This window comes from Mobula birostris, chromosome 9 (genome assembly GCF_030028105.1).
Source record: "Mobula birostris isolate sMobBir1 chromosome 9, sMobBir1.hap1, whole genome shotgun sequence".
NCBI classification, from domain to species: domain Eukaryota; kingdom Metazoa; phylum Chordata; class Chondrichthyes; order Myliobatiformes; family Myliobatidae; genus Mobula; species Mobula birostris.
Window position 1 is genome coordinate 16,911,357 of NC_092378.1, and position 21,398 is coordinate 16,932,754.

The following is a 21,398-nucleotide window of genomic DNA, read 5'->3' on the forward strand; positions in this document are numbered from 1 at the left end:
ATCGATGTGGTCGTCCTCTGTCAGCTCATCCCCCTCAACCGCATCCAAAATGAGACAACGATTACTGGGGGGGATGGCCACAAGGGTGCTCTCCACTATCTGAGCTCTTCCCATCCCTTCCCTTCCCTGATCGTCACCCACTTATTTAACTCCTGCATCGTCGGGGTGACTAACTCCCTGTAGCTCCTATCTATCTCCTGTTCACTCTCCTAATAAGCTGTGGGTTATCGAGCCGCAGCTCCAGATTCCTAACATGGTCTCTCAGGAACTGCATCTTGGTGCACCTGGAGCAGACGTAGCCATCTGGGAGACTGGAAGATTCCCAGGATTTCCATATCCTACACCCAGAGTAAAATACTAACCCTAACGACATGCTCGCTATTCCTCAAAAAAAAAGCAAAGAAAAACCAAAAACGAAGCCCACTTACCCACTTACATTGCTGAAACCTGAATGAGCAAAAGCCTGTTGCTTCTACTCTCGCCACTGGCCTACTCCTGACAATGGCCACTCCGCTTATCCCTTCTGTACCTTTATTTACTTCGTTAAGCTCAGTTGCCGCCGCTGATAGGCCTCACACAATGGACTAATGCCCGCGAAGCTCTCGTTTTAAGTCACTGACTCTGACCTGCGAGAAGCACTCCTCCGTTGAGCTCAGTTGCCGCCGCTGGTAGGCCCCACACAATTGACTAATGCCTGCGAAGCTCTCGTTTTAAATATGTACTTGATCTTAATAAAACTGAGTTTTTACAATTTAATTTGGAACTAAATCTTCTATCCATTCATTAGGTCTAAGGTCATTTTTAAAACATGCTATCCTGACCCTCCTGCATTGACAGACCAAGCCAAAGAAAAATCTCATCTCTCCAACTAATTCCAATATTCCTATCATCAATACCAACACTACTTGTATACCTAATTCAATTAACTCCTTGACTAAAACCAAGACACCTTAGATCTCTTCCTAGTCTTAGCACCATGACCAATACTTGCAGGCTAAAACTTAAAAACAGGAATGACTGAATTGCTCACCCTACTAAAACCCTCAAGCTTTCATATACAGTGGCCTCTTCATTAGGTACCTCTTGTACACCTGCTTGTTATACCTAATCAGCCAATCATGTGGCAGCAACTTGATGCATAAAAGCACACAAACATGGTTAAGAGGTTCAGTTGTTGTTCAGACCAACATCAGAATAGGGATAAAATGTGATCTAAATGACTGACTGTGGAATGATTGCTGGTGCCAGATGGATTTTGTGACTATCTCGGAAACTGCTGATCTCCTGCGATTTTCATGCACAACAGTTTCTAGAATTTACAGAGAATGGTGTGAGAAACAAAAACATCCAATGAACGGCAATTCTGTGGGTAAAAACACACTGCTAATGAGAAAGGTCAGAGGAGAACAGCTATGCTGGTTCAAGGTGACTGGAAGGTGACAATGACTCACATAACCATGCGTTGCAACAGTGGTGTATTCTGAATGCAGTATATGCCAAACCTTGAAGTGGATAGGCTACAGCAGCAGAAGACGAGCGTGATGCAGGAAGTACTTAATAAGGTGGCCATTGAGTGCAATTACAATGACGATTTGTGTCATAAATTTAGTGACACCTATCATGTATCCTTGAATGGTAAACACCATTATTAATGCATAAGAAGACTTTTAAGCTTTTATAGTTAATACATATGGTCTCATCAACTGTAGTTAAGATACTTTTGACACCTCATTTAAAGTTGAGATGTATAATTCAGATATCATTAACTTCAACAAGGTTTCAACCTGGCTTTAAGTAAACTTGTGACAAATTTGTTAAATGCAATCACATGTACATTGGGACCAACTGCTATATTTGCTAATCAAATTATTGGTGAGGAACAAATGTTAATATGTTGATGAGAAGTTATTAAATCAATTATTGTAGCATTTTTAATTACAAACTATACCTGTACATGTTTTTGTTTTGTTTAAGTCTTTCAAATATCATGGTCGTTATGTCATTAACTCTGAATTTAGACCAGATTGGAAATAATTAGTGACATTTAAAATTGCCAATAATGGAATGAGATTTCCAGGAAGATGTTTCCTGCTTGATGTTACCGCGAATAATGCCGTTGGGTCAGCTGCAGGGTCATCAGCTGGGGACCACTGTTCACTGATGTTCTTCTCCCTTAGCCCTGGTACATCACATCTCCTGGTGGCGGAGCAGTGGCAGGGACGTCACACTGTCACCCCCTGCAGCTTCCAATGGGGTTAGTCAGTCCCCCAATTTCTGTCCTTCCTCCTCAGCCACAACCAAAAGCTGCCCTTTCCTGCCTCTTCAGCCAACTCTCTGGTGACCCACCTGAGCCTCGCCTCAGTCACTGCCATATCATGAAGTAACCTTGTCATCAATGCCCTGACGAAGCCCTGGCATCCTACCTCCACCGGGTAGATGAGGGTCCTCTAGCTACCTTTCTTACATTCCGCTGCCAGGTCTGAGTACTTCAGCCTCTTTTGCTCGTGAGCAGCTTTCATTCCTATCTCCTCAGGTAGACCCGAGGAGAGCTAAGGTACCGGTGACCCCTGTTTCCATCCAGGGGGTCAGTGTGGACATGGTGGATGATTACAAATACCTGGGGATACGAATTGACAATAAACTGGACTGGTCAAAGAACACAGAGGCTGTCTACAAGAGTCAGAGCCGTCTCTATTTCCTGAGGAGACTGAGGTCCTTTAACATCTGTCAGACGATGCTGAGGATGTTCTACGAGTCTGTGGTGGCCAGTGCTATCATGTTTGCTGTTGTGTGCTGGGGCAGCAGGCTGAGGGTAGCAGACACCAACAGAATCAATAAACTCATTCGTAAGGCCAGTGATGTTGTGGGGATGGAACTGGACTCTCTCACAGTGGTGTCTGAAAAGAGGATGCTGTCTAAGTTGCATGCCGTCTTGGTCAATGTCTCCCATCCACTACATAATGTACGGGGTGGGCACAGGAGTACATTCAGCCAGAGACTCATTCCACTGAGATGCAACACAGAGCGTCATAGGAAGTCATTCCTGCCTGTGGCCATCAAACTTTACGGCTCCTTCCTTAGAGAGTCAGACACCCTGAGCCAATAGGCTGGTCCTGGACTTATTTCATAATTTACTGGCATAATTTACATATTAAACTATTTATGGTTCTAATACTATTTATTATCTATGGTGCAACTGAAACGAAAAACAATTTCCCCCAGGATCAATAAGGTATGACTATGACTACTATCACTACTGATTCACAATCATTGACACAAATCTGATTAATTGACATTAATTTGATCTCCAGATGTTCCATTAATACTTATACATTAAATGTAATATTAAAATATTACTGTTAATTTGGGCATTTTTTCATTTGTGTTTGACAAGCTGGGTCAAATTAATCCTTCCCTGCTCTGTAGTTAAGAGCTGTGGGGATTAAAAATATAAAAGGTGTTGATAAATTAGTCAAGGAGATCCTTTGAGGCAAGAGGCTCTTTTTGAGGAATGACTTCTCAGGTGTGCCAGTGAAGTAGTTTTTGAAATATTATTACTGTTGTATTATTCAACATGCATCTAATTTACAGTTGGCATAGTCCATAAATCTTCATCCAACAACTTGTATTTGTGGTGCTGGTTGAGGGATAGATGCAAGGACACTGAGAACTCTCCTGTTTTTTCAAATGTAAATGATCCAGTGATATTGTTTGAGTGGTCAGATGAGCCTCAAGTTAACTATCTCAAATATTAAAGACCACAACATTGAATGACAAGGGATGCTTCAGTACCATGTGTGTGTGTGTGTCAAAAATGCATCTATTGATGGTACCAGATTCTACAAATACCGACATAAATTGAAATTAAATGTATTTTGTTTTTATCAGTGACAAACATGTCTCTTAAAATATGGGTGGCAAGGTAGCATAATGGTTAGCATGATGCTTTACAGTACAGGTAACGGGAGTTTAATTCCCGCCACTGTCTGTAAAGAGTTTGTATATTCTCCCCATGACTGCGTGGGTTTCCTCCCACAGTCCAAAAACGTACTGGCTGATAGGTTAATTGGTCATTATAAACTGTCCTGTGATTAGGCTAGGATTAAATTGGGGTACTGCCAGGTGGTGAAGCTCAATTGGCTGGAAGGGTCTATCCCACACTGTATAGTCATAGTCATAGTCATACTTTATTGATCCCGGGGGATATTGGTTATCTCAATCATTGACTAAACAAACAAACACTACCTAACTAGAGATCAACAGAGATGAGAGATAAAAGTCCCTAGAGCAGGGGTTTCCAACCTGGCGTGTACTTGGGCATCTGTCTCCATTTCACTCAGTAAAGATTTGACAGCATAATTCCACTTTCTATCACTTTATCATTAACCCTATAGATCAGGATGCCTCAAATAGATTTCCAGGTAGATGTAAAATCTGGCTGGTTTTCCTGTTATGGAACTATACAGAATGGAAACAGAAACTTTGACCCAGTATGTCTATGCCATCACTTCCATCTTCCAGCAGTTGGCTGCCCCATAGTCATCACTACCAGGCAACTGAAGTAATATGTTCACTTCTGGCTTTGAGGTTAGCAATCCATAAATGACAATATAGATATGTTCAGATAATGTTATGATTCATAACATATAAAATAATACTTTAATGTAATCTTGTTGAAAAAACTAAATCCATTTTTTATAAGAATTAACATATATTTCTTTGGCAACAGGATCAGTATAGAAAAATGAAATTGGGGTGAAAGAGAATGCATTGTATAGTTTATCCTCCTTTGTTAATAACTAAAATTGATAAACCGCACCATTTATAGTAATATAGATAGTGTACATGAGAATTATTATTCTGAATATACGGTATATACAATATGCAGACACATAAGAAATAAAAGGTTTATTCAAGGATACTCTGGATATATCAAATTGCAAAGTTTACACTGTGTCCCGAATAATACTTCTCTTGTAACCAGGAAGACAATTCCGGCTCATTGTGAAGTAACTGAAGTCTCTTTCAATGAATTATATACCTGCAAAAGCATTAAAATAATTTTACATTTAATTTTTAAAATGGCTATGAACCCTTTAATTGGAAGGTACATTATAGCTACATACCTCTGTAATATTCGGTCTCTTGTTCTTTTTTTCATTTAAGCACTGCCTTGCTGTTAAATACATTTTCTTAATTGACACAGAGTTCCAGTCATGCATTTTTTTGTCAACATAATCTTCAACTGTCTTTTCTTCTTCATCTATTTCCTCCTTGATATCAAGCTTTAGGATTAAAGAGAAAGTGAAACTAATAAATGTGAATATTAACTTTAATTCAACATAACACAATGATCACTTGATTTATATTTTATTCATTATTTAACACAATTCTGCAAATATCCCATTTCACCATGTTAGTACCTCACAACATCATAAGTTGTATTCACAACAATGTTAGGAACTAAAGTTTATATATCCTTCTGGTACAGAAGGAGGCCCCATAGATTCACTGAGACTCTGCCTATTCCCATCTCTCCAATTAATTTCCCTGCAACTTGTTCTCTCAGAGATAACTATTAACAATTCATACACCAGCCACCTACAGGGGTAATTTACAATGCCTATAGAAAGTATTCACCTCCCTTGTAAGTTTTCATGTTTTATTGTTTAACAACATTGAATCACAGTGGATCTAATTTGGCTTTTTTTGACATTGATCAACAGAAAAAGACATTTTGTGTCAAAGTGAAAACAGATTTCTACAAACTGATCTAAATTAATTACAAATATATAATACAAAATAATTGATTACACAAGTATTCACCCCCTTCAAATCAGTATTTAGTAGATGCACCTTTCAGTCTATCTGGGTAGGTCTCTATCAGCTTTGCATATCTGAACACTGCAATTTTCCCCATTCTTCTTTAAAAAAACTGCTCAAGCTCTGTCAGTTTGCGTGGGGATCATGAGTGAACAGCCCTTTTCAAGCCCAGCCACAAATTCCCAGTTGGATTGAGGTCTGGACTCTGACTTGGCCACTCCAGGATATTAACTTTGTTGGTTTTAAGTCATTCCTGTGTAGCTTTGGCTTTATGCTTGCAGTCATTGTCTTGCTGCAAAAAAAAACATTCTTCCAAGTCGTAGTTCTCTTGCAGACTGCATCAGGTTTTCCTTCAGGATTTCCCTGTATTTTCCTTTAAACATTTTACCTTCTATCTTCACAAGCTTTCCAGGGGCTGCTGCAGTGAAGCATCCCCACAGCATGATGCAACCACCACCTTGCCTCATGGTTGGGATGGTACGTTTTTGATGATGCGCAATGATTTGCTTACACCAAATATAACGTTTAGCCTGATGGCCAAAACACTCAATTTTGGTTTTTATCAGACTATAGCAAAGTCTCCCACTTGCTTTCTGGCAAACTCTAGCTGAGATTTCATGTGAGTTTTTTTCAACAGTGGCTTTCTCTTTGCCACACTCCCATAAAGCTGCGACTGGTGAAGCACCTGGGCAACAGTTGTTGCAAGCACAGACTCTCCCATCTCTGCCACAGTTGTCAAGTGTCTCTTGGTGGCTTCCCCTTCTTGCATGGTCATTCAGTTTTTGAGGATTGCCTGCTCTAGACAGATTTACATCTGTGCCGTATTCTTTCCATTTCTTTATTTTTGACTTTACTGTACTCCAAAGGATATTCAGTGATTTAAACAACAGGAATTCTGCAGATGCTGGAAATTCAAGCAACACACATCGAAGTTGCTGGTGAACTCAGCAGGCCAGGCAGCATCTCTAGGAAGAGGTACAGTCGATGTTTCAGGCCGAGACCCTTCGTCAGGACTAACTGAAGGAAGAGTTAGCAAGAGATTTGAAAGTGGGAGGGGGAGGGGGAGATCCAAAATGATAGGAGAAGACAGGAGGGGGAGGGATGGAGCCAAGAGCTGGACAGGTGATTGGCAAAGGGGATATGACAGGATCATGGGACAGGAGGCCCAGGGAGAAGGCAAAAGGTGGGGGTGGGGGGGGGACCCAGAGGATGGGCAAGGGGTATAGTCAGAGGGACAGAGGGAGAAAAAGGAGAGTGAGAGAAAGAATGTGTGTATAAAAATAAATAACGGATGGGGTACGAGGGGGAGGTGGGGCATTAGCGGAAGTTAGAGAAGTCAATGTTCATGCCATCAGGTTGGAGGCCACCCAGACGGAATATAAGGTGATGTTCCTCCAACCTGAGTGATTTGAAGTAATTTCGAAATTTTCTTGTATCTATCTCCTGACTTGTGCTTTTCAATAACCCTTTCGTGGAGTTGCTAGGATTGTTCTTTTATCTTCGTGGTGTGGTTTTTCTCAGGATACTGACTCACCAGCAGTTGGACCTTCCAGATACAGGTGTATTTTCACTACAATCAATTGAAAAACCTTGACTGCACACTGTGATCCCCATTTAATTATGTGACTTCTAAAACCAATTGACTGCACCAGTGGTAATTTGGTGTGTCATTCAAAGGTGGGGGGGGGGTGGTATGAATACTTATGCAATCAATTGTTCTGTGGTTAATATTGGTAAGTAATTTAGATCACTTTGTTGAGATCCATTTTTACTTTGTCACAAAAGGCTTTTTCTGTTGATCAATGTCAAAAAAGCCAAATTAAATCCACTACGATTCAATGTTGTGAAACAATAAAACATGAAAATTTCCAAGCCGGGTGAGGGTGGTGAGCACTTTTTATAGGCACTGGACATCAGCCAAGCTTTCTGGTCTCATAATCAGGAGATCTTGGAAAGTGGGAGAAACCTGGAACATATGGGGTAAGCCTATGCAGGAACAGGGAGAATATGCAAACTCAAATAGACAACACCAGAGATCAGAATTGAACCCAAGCTGTACGGCTGTGTGACAGTTGCACTAACTGCAGTGTCACCGTGCCATTCCAAAAGGGGGAAAAACCAATTTTCTTCACAATGAGCTAGACATAGGCCTAAAACATTAGTTCTGAAACTGTGAAGTTGAAATATTGTATTACCAACAGTTGTGGTTCACGATGCTCATCGACTGCTTTAAGTCCTGTTATTATTTCCAGTAAGACCTAAATGCAAAGAGGAAAAACGTACAGTTATTTATTTTTCACAACATGCCTAGTAATATGCTAAGTCTACAACATTTGTTGATATTGTTTTGTCTAGTCTTGCTGGATTGCTTTATGGGAATTGCAGAGGAAAATGGGAAACTCAGTGGGGGGAAATCAGATCATCTTAATGTCAGTATTCCTCTGTAATATGCACCTGATTTATTTTATTATTATCAAATAATAAATACATTTATTATTTTATTATTTGTCACAATAGTGCAATTATTTGAAGTCCTATTCATTTTGTATTCATCTTTTTACACTAACATTAATGTTAACAAATTTCATGACATATTCCAGTGATATTAGACCTAATTCTGATTAATGTAATATTTATAACTTCAATTTTTAAAAGGATAATGTAAGATGTCAGTTCGATTTGTAGACTGTACGAACTCTACGAAAAATGTTTGAAATGATGATGCCAGACGTCCTGCAGACCTAGGTGACTTCTTCCACTTCGTCTGTGACACAGCTTATTCTTCTTTCTCATGTCTTCCTTTTCCTTTCAAGGTGGCTGTGGCCCTGTCGGAGTCCATGATCTATAGCTGCAGCTCAAACTGCGGCTCTCCATGAGCAGTGGGTTCTCATTCTCAGACCCGCCATGCAGCTTGGCGTTTCGCTATCTCTACGTGTGGCCTGGGGGGAGACCTGCGTCTTTGGGGTGCAGCTGGAAGCGGTGACTGAAACATTGAGACAGCAGGTGGTATACGCTGCTGTCACTAGAAGGCCCCTATACTCGAGCGATCCTCTCTACCTCTCCATCTCTGGTGAGTGAGAGCCTGTTGGTCCTTGAGACGGGAGACTTTTTCTGCAATGCGGGAGATTGCAATATTGAAACAGCGAGTCCCACTCTCGCTGCTGCAGGAGCAATCTCTCTCTCACCCTCGCTAGTGAGAGAGGGCCTGTCTGAGATACTGAGGTGTTGGGACGGACTGTAGTTTTTGTTGGCCCCTAGATCAAGGTCTCTTTGAGGGCTTTCCTATGGTGGGAGGAGTGCTGGTCAGTTCTTTTACTAGTGCAAGTGGAGGGAGGTGGAGGGTTGATGCTTTTGCTACTGCTTGTGCATGAGAGGGCGAAGGGGGCTTTGGGCTTCTGATGTTTCTGATGTTTCTGTCATTCATTCTTTGAGGGTTTTTCTGTTTTGTGGATGGCTGCAAAGAGGAAGAATTTCAGGTTGTATACTGTAAACATTCTCTGATATTAAATTGAACCATTCAACCATTGAAAGAATAAAAGTGAATGCTTTGAAAATGTAGTATTAGTAATTGGTTTTAATACTGGGTTTTTAAAATAGAACTATATTGATTTCTTGATTTTATTCAACTTATAAGAATATAATTTTTATAGCTTTTAACCTGCCAATTTAAAGATGTTTAATAAATGCCAGAAATAAAGTTACAGAATAAATTGCAGTATTTTATGTAATCAAATGGATGTCAAAAGGAAAGAGACTAAAAGAATGTTCATAAAGGATTTTAGCAAGGTCTCAAAAAAAAAGTGAAGAACAGTGGTTAATGGGGAAAATATCCTAAATGACACATGATTGTTTCTAGAAATAGCATGAAGATCAGTAAAGTATTGGAAAAGTAAAGTCTGGGGGTAATATGGCTGCACATCTTAGCAGCAATAGGCTAAGTAAAAAGAAGTGGAGATAAATGGTGTAGTGACATCTGCACCAGACTTTGAGGCGAGTGGTCCCAGGTTCGAATCTGGCCTGCTCCTTGCACACTTTCCATTTGTGCTGGATTGAGCATCAAGCTAGCAACTCGGCCTTGTGAAAAAACAGACAAAATGCTAAAGAAACAGCAACCCTGGGGAAATATAGCCAAAGCAAAATGATAACACACCATGGATGGCTCAGCTGTTTGAGATAGAGTAGAAAGGTCAAGTGAACAACAGTTATTGGGGGTTCTATAGTTACGACAGAAGAAATGCTTTTCTAGCATTGAAGATGTAATTTCATAATGGTACACTGCTTCTCTGGTATCAGGATCCAGAATATCATTGAGTTGCTATGGAACATCTTAGAAGGAATAGATGAATACTGACTCATAGTCATTTTGACAAGAGTACAAAAAATAGATTTCAGATTGTGTAGGAGATAAGGAGTTTAAAAAAAAAGAGATTAAGCTGAACCTTGAGTGCAGCAATATCTGGATTACAGTTAGATGCTCATGCCAGTGAATATAGAATGAACAGGATGGCACAAAAAAATGGTGTAGCTGCAGAGATGTGCAGAATGGAGTGCATTAGGGTTAGTTCTGGGAAAACTGGGCCTTTTAAAGTCCAGACAGGTTGCACTTTAACATGGCCAGGAGTAAATAATCTTGTGAGTGGTTTTGCTGTGCTTCTGGGAGGACTTAAACAAGAATGAGAAACTAAGTATTGATACAGAGGAGAGAAAAGCAGTGTTGGAAATTAAAACCAGAAAATTAATGAGAGCATTTGGAAAAAGGAGCAAACTAAAGGATGGAACATAGAAAAAGAATCTGCTGTGCTTAATAGTATATAATTAAATATAGATAAGTTAGCTGATTGCATCGTACTCAGGCTAAATTGAAATAGGGCTTAAAGGAGGGCAGGACAACAGTTTAATATCGAGTTAGAGAACTAGATATAGAAGGACTGGGATGTCAATATTGGTTGAAGATACAATTGCAGCTGTAGGCTTTTTATACTAAGGTGAAAGTTAATTGGACTGCAAACAATTACTTGTAGTCAAATCAGTGTCAGAAATATGGGAGATATTGAAGAAAGATTCAAGGAAATCACAAAGTAAAAGTGAAAACCCACCAAACCTTGTCTGAATGATGAAGTGTGTAGAAGATAAAGCAAAAAAGAGAAGCTTGTATCAAGCAGCAAGTGCTGAATACTGCAGAAAGGCTAGAATATGGAAAATGCATGAAAAAATACTGTACTATAAAAGAAAATCCAAAATATTTTACAAGTACACAAAGAATGAAAGAGAAGCTGGAAAATGAGAGACCAAAAGGAGCAAACGGACAGAGATACAAATTAGGAGGAATTAGGCCAGTCAACTCTTCACACCTGCTCCATCATTGTATGAGATCAGAGTTATTTGATTGTAAATAGAAACACAAAAATAAGATTACAGATCTTGTACATGCAACATTTGTAGACCCATTGGCTACATTCTTGGCTTCAACTGTTCCGATGGCATTTGTGTATTGTTTTTACCAATTTGTAGTCCTAATTATTCATTCAGGTATCAAGGGAAAATATTTAACTACTTACCACTCCAAAGCTAAAAAGATCTGATTTTGGTGTAATCTCCCCACGTAAAGCCTCTGGAGCCATATATGCTGTTGTGCCTACAACCTTATCAGTCATTACAGTCTGTGTTAATTGTGATGCAGCCCGAGCAAGTCCAAAGTCTGAAATTTTAGGAACAAACAAAGCATCCAACAAGATATTTGCACTGAAAAACAAAATGATCAAAGAATAACTTGAGGAACTTTAATTTATTTGAGAAAAGCAAGTTTTATTGCTTCTGTAGTTACACATGTATGCTAGTGTTCATATGGTGTTTGAAAACATATGGTGTTCATATGGTGTTTAGAATAGTTAAACTGATTTACCATCATGTTTTGTGCTCAATGCAGTATACTAAATAGTCATTCTCAGAAATATATATTAATTAGAAACACAGGTTTGAAGATCCCTGCATTTGCCAATGGACATGAAAACCACCAAATTCAAAGTGCTGAAAATCTGAAATAAAAACAAAAAATGCTGGAAACACTCTACAAGATAAGGTGGTATTTGGGAGAAAGAGAAGTAAATTTATCGGGTCTTCATCCAGACTCGTAAAATGAAAGCCTATCTGGGGTGACCAGAGCACTTTAACAACAGGTCTTGTCCTGTCTTTATCCTATGGAGTTAGCGGTGTAATTCTCTTTAGCTGATTATAATGTCTGCCTCCTTGCAGTATCTGATTAAAAAAGCACGACAGGTGCAATTGTCAGAATTTCATCCGCAGTTGGTCAACATTGTATTCACTTCCACATACGAAGCTTCACTAATATGTTTGTGGATGCCTAATGAGAATGAGATGAAAAGTATAAAACTTACAGGGAAGTTAATGGAGTCTGGAGTTTTCCTGTCAGACAAGCAGTATGTTCCATTCTGCCATGATGGTGACAGAGTGGGATTATTGTGTTCATGCCCACTGGCTTCCAATACACTTTTCACCCTTGTGACTGTGCATCGTAGAGCACTCAGCTCTGAAGGGCATGATAGGTCAAAGATCTTTCAACAGTGGAGGTATCATTAAAATAGAGCCCCTTAAAATGTATGACACAGTGTTTATTCAGAATACTAAGCAGCAAATATGAGAACAGGATGCCTTGCAGCTCTCAACTTGGGAAAGCCAATTGGTATAAAAGATGGGGAGGAACAGAGTGTGGTTAACAGCCGAAATGACTATATTACAAATTTAAGACCACTGTAAAATATTTCTTATTACTGATTTTCATTATGTTTTTCTTCTTGCATTCACACTCTCATCTTTAGGCAATCAGACATCTCCACATGTTAACAGGGAAATAATTTCTAGCAATAATCAAAATTTCCTTCCCTATCAAGAGTCACCATCTGGAGGGAAGGCTGAGAGTGAAGGGCACTGAGCAGAGATTTAATTCAGCTTCTATAGTTTATTTTTGTCCTCCATTTGCCTGGCTGTTAAGTTACAAAGTAATGTTGGTGCACTTATTTGATTATAATATAATTTTCTAACTTCTGCCTGGCTATTAATTCAAAACTAATTTTTCTTTATTCTCAAATGAAATATAAAAATGGCCATCTCTTTGTAATTCTGACTGGCAAATACCTGGCAACTTCCTTGTTCAGGAAACATAGAATTACATAATTCTCCATCAATGCTCCTTTGAGAATTACCCATCATTGGACATCCCTGGGCCCAAAACAGTCTGAATGGCAGTGAAGTGATTTAATTTCATCCTTGCTCTCATCACATGGCACTGGCCCTCCATGTTAATTCCCAGTTTTCAGCCAATCCCCTGATCCACTGTTTTAATGGCAGACCACTACCATCTGCTATCTTACCTTATGTCCTCACCATATCCCCAATGAAAACACTAATCTGTGGTTCCCTTCCTTACTGACTGCTAAAATTGCCAGGTTGCAGTCATCCAAACCAACTGCTTCACCTTTGGTCCATGATCCTTACTCCCACATTCTATGATGAACCTCTGTTCCTAATCAAGTGTTTGTTTCAACTTACTATATGCCTATAATAAGCTAACTCATTTCTACCTCTATGATGTTAGATTTTTGGGTGGCAAGGTGGGGATGTGTCTCTACTAAAGGTGGTGTAAGGCAGTCCTTCCCTCCATTAGCCTGCAGATCATCCTTGGGCAAGGTGTAGCACATGGTTAGCCCTCCAATCAGGGTCACGTGAAGCTATGGGAGCAGGTGGTGGATGGTCATATATGCAGCCAGTGCATAACACAAGTCTTGGTAATGCGACCAGTGACACCAGGCAGACAATTTCTGAAGAATTTTGATAATGGCTGGGGTCACCAGTCTTGTAAAGACACTGCCCAGAAGAAGGCAAAAGCAAGTGACTTCTGTAGAAAAAATTGCCAAGAACAATCATAGTCATGGAAAGACCATTATCACCTATGTCATATGACACAGCATATAACAAACGATGTTAGATTATAACTGATAATTACAAATGCTGAGATGCAATATTATTAGCTAAAAATAAAAACTATAAACTTAATTAGAAAGATCACTGATCTGAAATGTTAACCCTGTTTCTCTCTGCATAGATGCTGACTGACCTGTTCAGTATTTCCAGAATTTGCTGTTTTACTTCAAATAGCGTCTGTAGTGTTTTGTTTTTTTTGGATTAATTCACTGGCAGTTGCATATTGGTTAACAAGATGAGTGAATATATTTTGTTTTGGAATGCTTCTAATAACAATAGTTTCTCTAGCTAGTGTTTTCCAAATCATCTTTACATTAATGACAAGAAAATACTATAAATGCAACACAGGAAATGCAAACAAACAGTAGAAATATTAAAGACATTCTTTACCTCTTTACATCGCGGTGTATATGATTATTTTCATGCAAGTATTTTAACCCATTGGCTGTGCCTAAAGCAATGCTGCACCTTCTGTGCCATGTAATTGGAGGTGTCTTTCCCTGGAAAGGTTTCAGAATATTGACCAATAAGTGAAGGTCACTGTAAATCAATCAGTATTTTCAATGACTATGAAGATCACTATTTTATAACTTTTATCGAGGATAAATGTGGTTACCAAGCATGCTAATCTGTCCAGCAATGACCCATTGGGCATGTAGGCATATACCAGACAGGGATGTTCCCAATCATTGGAAAAACCAAGTAACTCGACCAAGTTTTCATGTTGACATCTACAAATGTATTGCATGAGAGTTATTGTCAAAGTTCAAAAAATTACTTAACAGATTAATCAGAGTATCAACAGTTAATTATAAAAGCATACTATACCTTGCTAATGTTTTAACTTCTTGAAGGAACTGATGCTTTAGCTCTTCAGGACTGATGTTATGGTGATGAGATGGCTGTGGAAAAAAAGACCAAGTTTATAATTGGTTTATAAATAAGTTCTAGCACCAATTTTCACAATCTTTTCTACATCAAATAGATGGGAAAACAATCAAAAGACATTGCATGCTCTTTTGATGAAGAAAATTTAATTCATTAACAGTAAACAGCATAATTCATATACCCATGTCATTACAGAACGATGTACCTCTGTAACTTTTGATAATTTATTTTTTTGTTTTACCACTTCTAATATCCTAAATATTGGATAATCAAGTGAGAGTCATGATAGACAGACTCGGTTTACTTGACACATCTTATAATCAAAAAAATTCTATAATGCAGACATAAACAAGAGAAAATCTGCAGATGCTGGAAATCCTAGCAACACACACAAAATACTGGAGGAACTCAGCAGGCCAAGCAGCATCTATAGAAAAGAGTATCATCGACGTTTCGGGCTGAGACCCTTCCTCAGTTCTGGAGTTTGTGACCTAAATTAATTACAAATATAAAACACAAAATAATTGATTGCCCAAGTATTCACATTCTTTAATATGACACATCAAATCATCACTGGTGCAGCCAATTGGTTTTAGAAGTCACATAATTAGCTAAATGGCGATCACCTCTGTGCAGTCAATGTGTTTCAATTGATTTTAGCAAAAGTACAACTGTATCTGGAAGGTCCAACCGCTGGTGAGTCGGTATCCTGGCAAAAACTACACCTTGAAGACAAAAGAACACTCCAAGCAACTCCATGAAAAGGTTATTGAAAAGCACAAGTCAGAAGATAGATACAAGAACATTTCCAAGTCACTGAATATCCCTTGGAGTGCAGTTAAGTCAATCATCAAGAAATGGAAAGAATATGGCACAGCTGTAAATCTAACTAGAGCAGGCCATCCTCAAAAACTGAGTGACCATGCAGGAAGGGGACTAGTGAGGGAGGCCTCCAAGTCACAGTTTTATGGAGAGTGGCAAAGAGAAAGCCACTGTTGAAAAAAAACACTCACATGAAATCTTGGCTAGAGTTTGCCAGAGGCATATGGGAGACTCTGAAGTCAGCTGGAAGAAGGCTGATGAAACCAAAATTGAGCATTTGACCAGCAGACTAAATAATATGTTTGGCATAAGCCAAACACCAAACATCATCAAAAATACACTATCCCTACCGTGAAGCATGGTGGCGGCTGCATCATGCTGTGGGGATGCTTCACTGCAGCAGGCCCTGGAAGGTTTGTGAAGATAAGAGGGTAAAATGAATGCAGCAAAATACAGGGAAATCCTGGAGGAAAACCTGATGCAAGAGAACTGCGACTTGTGAGAAGATTTGTTTTCCGGCAAGATAATGACCCCAAGGCATGAAGCCAAAGCTATACCAGAATGGCTTAAAACAACAAAGTTAATGTCCTGGAGTGGCCATGTCAGAATCCAGACCTCAATCCAATTGAGATTTTGTGGCTGGACTTGAAAAGTACTGTTCACTCACAATCCCCATGCAATCTGACAGAGCTTGAGCAGGTTTGTACAGAAGAATGGGGAAACATTGCAGTGTTCAGATGTGCAAAGCTGATAGAGACCTATCCACACAGACTAAAGGCTGTAATTGCTTCCAAAGGTGCATTTACTACATACTGACTTGAAGGAGGTGAGTAATTATGCAATCAATTATTTTGTGTTTAATAATTGTAATAAATTTAGACTAATTTGTAGAAATTTATCTTCACTCTGACACAAGTCTTTTCTGTTGATCAGTATCAAAAAGTCAAATTCAATCCACTGTGATTCAATGTTGTAAAACAATAAAACATGAGTACTTCCACATGAATATGAATATGTAAACATGAATACTTTTTGTAGGCACTGTAACTGCTAAGTAATGGCCTGTCATTTAAAATTGAGGTGAATAGAATTTCCTTCTTTGAGGGTAGTGTATGACTAGAAATATCTGACTACAAGGATGGTGGAGGCCAAATCATTATTTAAGATACAGATGGATAAATGAAAGCTTGAAGAATTGAGGGATATGGAGAACTGACATAGAGAAGGAGTTGAGGCTGGCATAATACAGCCATGTTCATATTAAGGGCAGTGTAGGAGCCATGCATCTGTTTTCTATATGCATTGTATTCTGTGTTGTGTGTTTTATGTTTATTATGGTAGTTCATCAAGTGAGTGTGGGCGTGGTAAAAGCGAAGGGAATAATTTATGTACTCCTGCTTTGTTCTGGGTAGTTTGGTTCTGGGGATTGCTGGGTGCCATGTCTTTTGTTGAGCGCTTAATTACATTTAAATTGTATCATTTCAAGATTGTATGTTTTGCTAGTTGCTAATAAAAGTTCGCATACAACTCTTCGACTTTTTGGAACATTATGATTGGATTAATCAGAGGGCACGGCATACAAGGATACCCACCCGGGCCAGGATGCCAGCAGCGGCATTTGGTTTGTTAGAGCTTGCCACTATATTCTATCAACAAAAGATTATTTATACTAAACAACATCACCATTCAGACATTTCTGTGAGATTAGAAGCACCGCAGCCAGGAGCAGCCTGAGGCAGGTAGCGACTTTTTGTTGATTCATGCTGCGTTTTTGGCGTTGGGACAGAATTTGGAATAGTCTTCGCTGACCATAAGTTCTATAGTGTGGTGCTTGCAGTTTTGTGCAGGGATATGCTAAAGGGACTGGTAGCCTACTCCTGCTCTTATTTTCTTGTGTTCTTGAGTTATTCTGCATAAACAACTAACTAAATTTTATATAGTATGCTTTATATTTGCTTTCATAATGTCTATGTTTTTACATTATGCATGGAGATTCTTCCTTCCATTTTCTTGGATAGTTTAAGGTGGACAGCATCTAGTCATTATCAGATTGCTGCTTGTGAGACCATACAGAGCAGAAACTGGCAGGTGCATTTCAAATATTGCAGGTGGCCAAATTCTAAACAGCTTGTTCTAAAGATGTAAGACATGTCTTGTAGTGCATTAAGATTCTTTCCCTGATTTGCTTTTTTTTTTGGTTTGCTGGTTTTTTTCTCCCCCAAATACTTCTTTACTAATTTTGTCCAGATGTTGAATTTCATCTTTACTACCTTTCACGTATGTGCAGAGTTCTGTTTTCTGACCCACAAGCAAAGGTATATAAGTGAATCCGATTAGGAATCTTCATGGTCTTACATCAGTATATATGAAAATGCACCCCAAAAAAATCAAGATGAAATAAAATGTTCTGCTGTGGGGAGAAAAATAAATTTACCAAATAAGTACATTTTATTAAGTTATTCACAGATCTGACTTAGTGTATTTGCATTCATCATTATTCTCTAATCAGCTAAAATTCAGATAAAATTAGATCTTTGCCATTAAGATATCCTTCTGTTTTCTCAAGAACAATCATTTTGAAATTTAACATCAAATGACCAGGCCCAGTTTACATCTAACCCACAAGATTTATTTGTTTACACACAGGGTCTTTGTTTTTAAAATAAAATCCATACTTTTGTTTTCAACAATGAATCTCTCCATTTGGATTTAATAAATGTTGATATTAATGTTGTTATGTTAATTAACTTGAACACCATATGAACTTTACACTAATTATTATTTATTTTATGTCAAAGGCAAAAAGTGGCCATCGAAAAGGACAGTTACTGTTTATCTAGTTGACTTTCAGTTGCATGACAGTAATGGTGGTAATTCAAGTACATAATTCAAATGTAAATTACTGAAGTAAAGATGATGAATGCACTTTTTTCCCATGAGAATTTACTGTATCTACTGTTATTTGCAGAACTTATTGACCTTTTCTCCCCATTCTTTGACAACACTCCTTTTATTTTTAATAAACTTGCAATAGCAAAGCAACCAGCCTTTCACATAACTACCTGCAATATTATAAAAAGGGTTGTGCATTAACATTTTTTATGCTAAAGCACTGGCTGTTTCCAGGATTTAAAAGTGGAGTTTACACCCAAAAGTTGTATTATGGTCATGTAATCTGGAATATTAGCCAAATTATATCACACCAAATCTGCTGCACAAATGCATAACATCTTAGAATCTGACAGTCCAGGTCACAGGAGAACATTCTGGAAAAATCCTAGAAAAAAAGTATAAATCTCATTGAGAAGTATTAAAAGTAAAAACCTCCCACACAGAAGTTGAAGAGGAACCAGACAACGACAAATACATTTCTTAGCACAAGCAACTTCAAATGTTCACATCTGTGTTGAAATTGCACACTTATAGAACAGATAGCTTGTATAGCTTATATTTTCATATACTTTTAAGATCAGTTAATTGTCCAATACAGAATTGAGTCAATTAAATGGAATGACCAATTGGCAAATATAGAGAACCTCCTGGTCTTCTTTGGATTGAAATAGAGCCATTCAATCCTGTTCTATCATTTACTTATATACATTTAATTATATAACTAGATTTCTCAACTTTATTTACCCACCTTTGAAAAGCTATCTCTTGATATGTTCTTCTACTAAAAATCTGTTAATTTGCCTTGGTAATTCAGTTTACCTAACATTAATAACCGTTTGATAAAGACATCTCCACACTTTTTCTATTCTATGTGTAATAAAATACATCCTTATTTTTTAAATTATAATTTTAAGGTTTTTTCCTTTTTTCCTATTAACAAAAGAAACATGTTGATAAGCAGCACTAAATCTAAAATGGAATGTGCACTCATGATTTTAAGCTTCTTCCCCTCTGCCATCCAGTTCCTAAATGGACATTGAAACTTTGGACACTACCTCACTTTTTTAATATACAGTACTTCTGTTTTTTGCACATTTTAAAAAATCTATTCAATATACGTAATTGATTTACTTGTTTATTTATTATGTTTTATTTAATTTATTATTATTATTTCTGTCTGCTAGATTATGTATTGCATTGAACTGCTGCTGCTGTTAACAAATTTCACATCACATGCCAATGATAATAAACCTGATTCCGATTCTGAATCTTACAATTTAATTTTCTTAAGTTAATAGTTAGCCATAAACTAATCTGCAGTTGGAATATATGATAAAAATTAAATGTTCAACAGAGAATAAAAGTTGAGGTATTGACATATTACACTCAAAGATATTACTCACTCCTGCCAATTTTTTCACCGCCACCATCCTGTTGTTTATGAGACCCCTGTAAACAATTCCAAACCCTCCCTCACCGATCTTACTGCCACCGCATGAAACTGGACGCTCATCAAAGTTACTAGTCCGCTGCATTAATTCATAATAGCTGAAACTTTGAAGATCTGAAATACAAATTATAAAACATATCAGTAAGGCAACAAAATGATAAGACAATTCCAACATAGATATCTGATTCAATAATTCCTTGTTTCTCCAGACCCTGCCTTGTTACTTCATCTTATTTTAACTTGCTACAATTACCTGACCTTGTTAAATGTGAATGAATGGTATTAATTTTAATATTCAATGTTCTCCAAATGATAGGTATAATTTATTGGATATTTTTTAAATACATTATTAATTTTCAACCATAGTTTGTCTACAGTAATTACTTACATTTGTTTTTGGAGATGCAGTGCATCTTTCGCTCTTCCTGCTCTTTGGGCCATGCTGCCCAGCAACCCCTGATTTCATCCCTAGCCTAATCACGGAACAATTTAACAATGACCAGTTAACCTACCAACCGGTATGTTGTTGGACTGTGGGAGGAAACCAGAGCACCCAGAGGAAACCCAGCGGGTCACAGGGAGAACATACAAACTCCTTACATTTCAAATTGATTGTTCTTGAGAAAACAGAAGGATATCTTAATGGCAAAGATCTAATTTTATCTGAATTTTAGCTAATTAGAGAATAATGATGAATGCAAATACACTAAGTCAGATCATGCCATGTAATGAGGATGTTGTTGGACTGGGTGTCAACTGAACACAAATTTCACCAGATGGCAAATTTGATGAAAATTAAAGATAATATTATTACACAACTCTCATCTTCAAATGAATCAACATACAACCGTGGGAAGCATACCACAATATAATTTTTGAAAGCTCTTTAGCAAGACTATTAACTTTGACCTTGTAATTGCTGGGTAAATTTTTAATTATATCCTTACAAACATAACTCCAAAATCTTACTTACTAGTTTCCATAGTATCAGAAGCAAGGCTTTGCTGAATTGAACTGTTAGCCTCTAAGGCAGTTTCTTGCGTGGTGCAGTTTGTATCATGGTAAGTTGCTTCAGGATGAGAAACTTGTATCATTGATTTACATGTAGCATTAGAGTTAGACGTAGCAGTAGAGTTAGACGTAGCAGTTATTTCCGTTGGTGAACAAGATGGTATTGCCTTAGATACTTCTTCTGTTAAGTTAAATCATAGATTACAATCAACAAATACATAGAATATGATATTTGGGGCATGTTATTATTTGCTGTTATATAATTCACTAACATATTGAATGTAGTCATATGTTCATAAAAAGCAAAGAATTACTTTGTTCTTTCATTAAAATGTGACAGGTGGTATAAACGCAGAATTTACATAATGAGCAGTTGGGTAATTAGATTTGATATTGGTACCTCCACAACAAAAACTACAAAGCACATGTTGTTTGACATCAACAGGAAATCTTTTCTTTCCTTTGCACAACACTTCAAACAGATAATGTCTGATTAATTGGAATAGGACTTTAA

The 21,398-nt window shown here is 37.9% G+C and overlaps 1 protein-coding gene across 5 annotated transcripts in view; it reads right to left on the reverse strand.

Moving 5' to 3' along the window:
• Positions 1-4,893: 4,893 nt before the first annotated feature.
• Positions 4,894-21,398, reverse strand: part of LOC140202561 (interleukin-1 receptor-associated kinase 4-like) — a 30,882-nt gene continuing 14,377 nt past the window's right edge. For 4 of the 5 annotated variants that reach the window (XM_072267553.1, XM_072267554.1, XM_072267555.1 and 1 more), the window contains 9 exons: positions 20,847-21,065; positions 19,827-19,987; positions 14,650-14,723; positions 14,438-14,552; positions 14,212-14,321; positions 11,382-11,565; positions 8,019-8,081; positions 5,127-5,285; positions 4,894-5,041 (listed from right to left, as the gene is read on the reverse strand). In XM_072267553.1, the coding sequence (XP_072123654.1) occupies positions 5,000-5,041; positions 5,127-5,285; positions 8,019-8,081; positions 11,382-11,565; positions 14,212-14,321; positions 14,438-14,552; positions 14,650-14,723; positions 19,827-19,987; positions 20,847-21,065 (1,127 nt within the window). In that variant the 3' untranslated portion in view covers positions 4,894-4,999. Of the gene's footprint in view, positions 5,042-5,126; positions 5,286-8,018; positions 8,082-11,381; positions 11,566-14,211; positions 14,322-14,437; positions 14,553-14,649; positions 14,724-19,826; positions 19,988-20,846; positions 21,066-21,398 lie in introns of those variants that run through there. The other variant, XM_072267557.1, reaches the window with a different exon arrangement.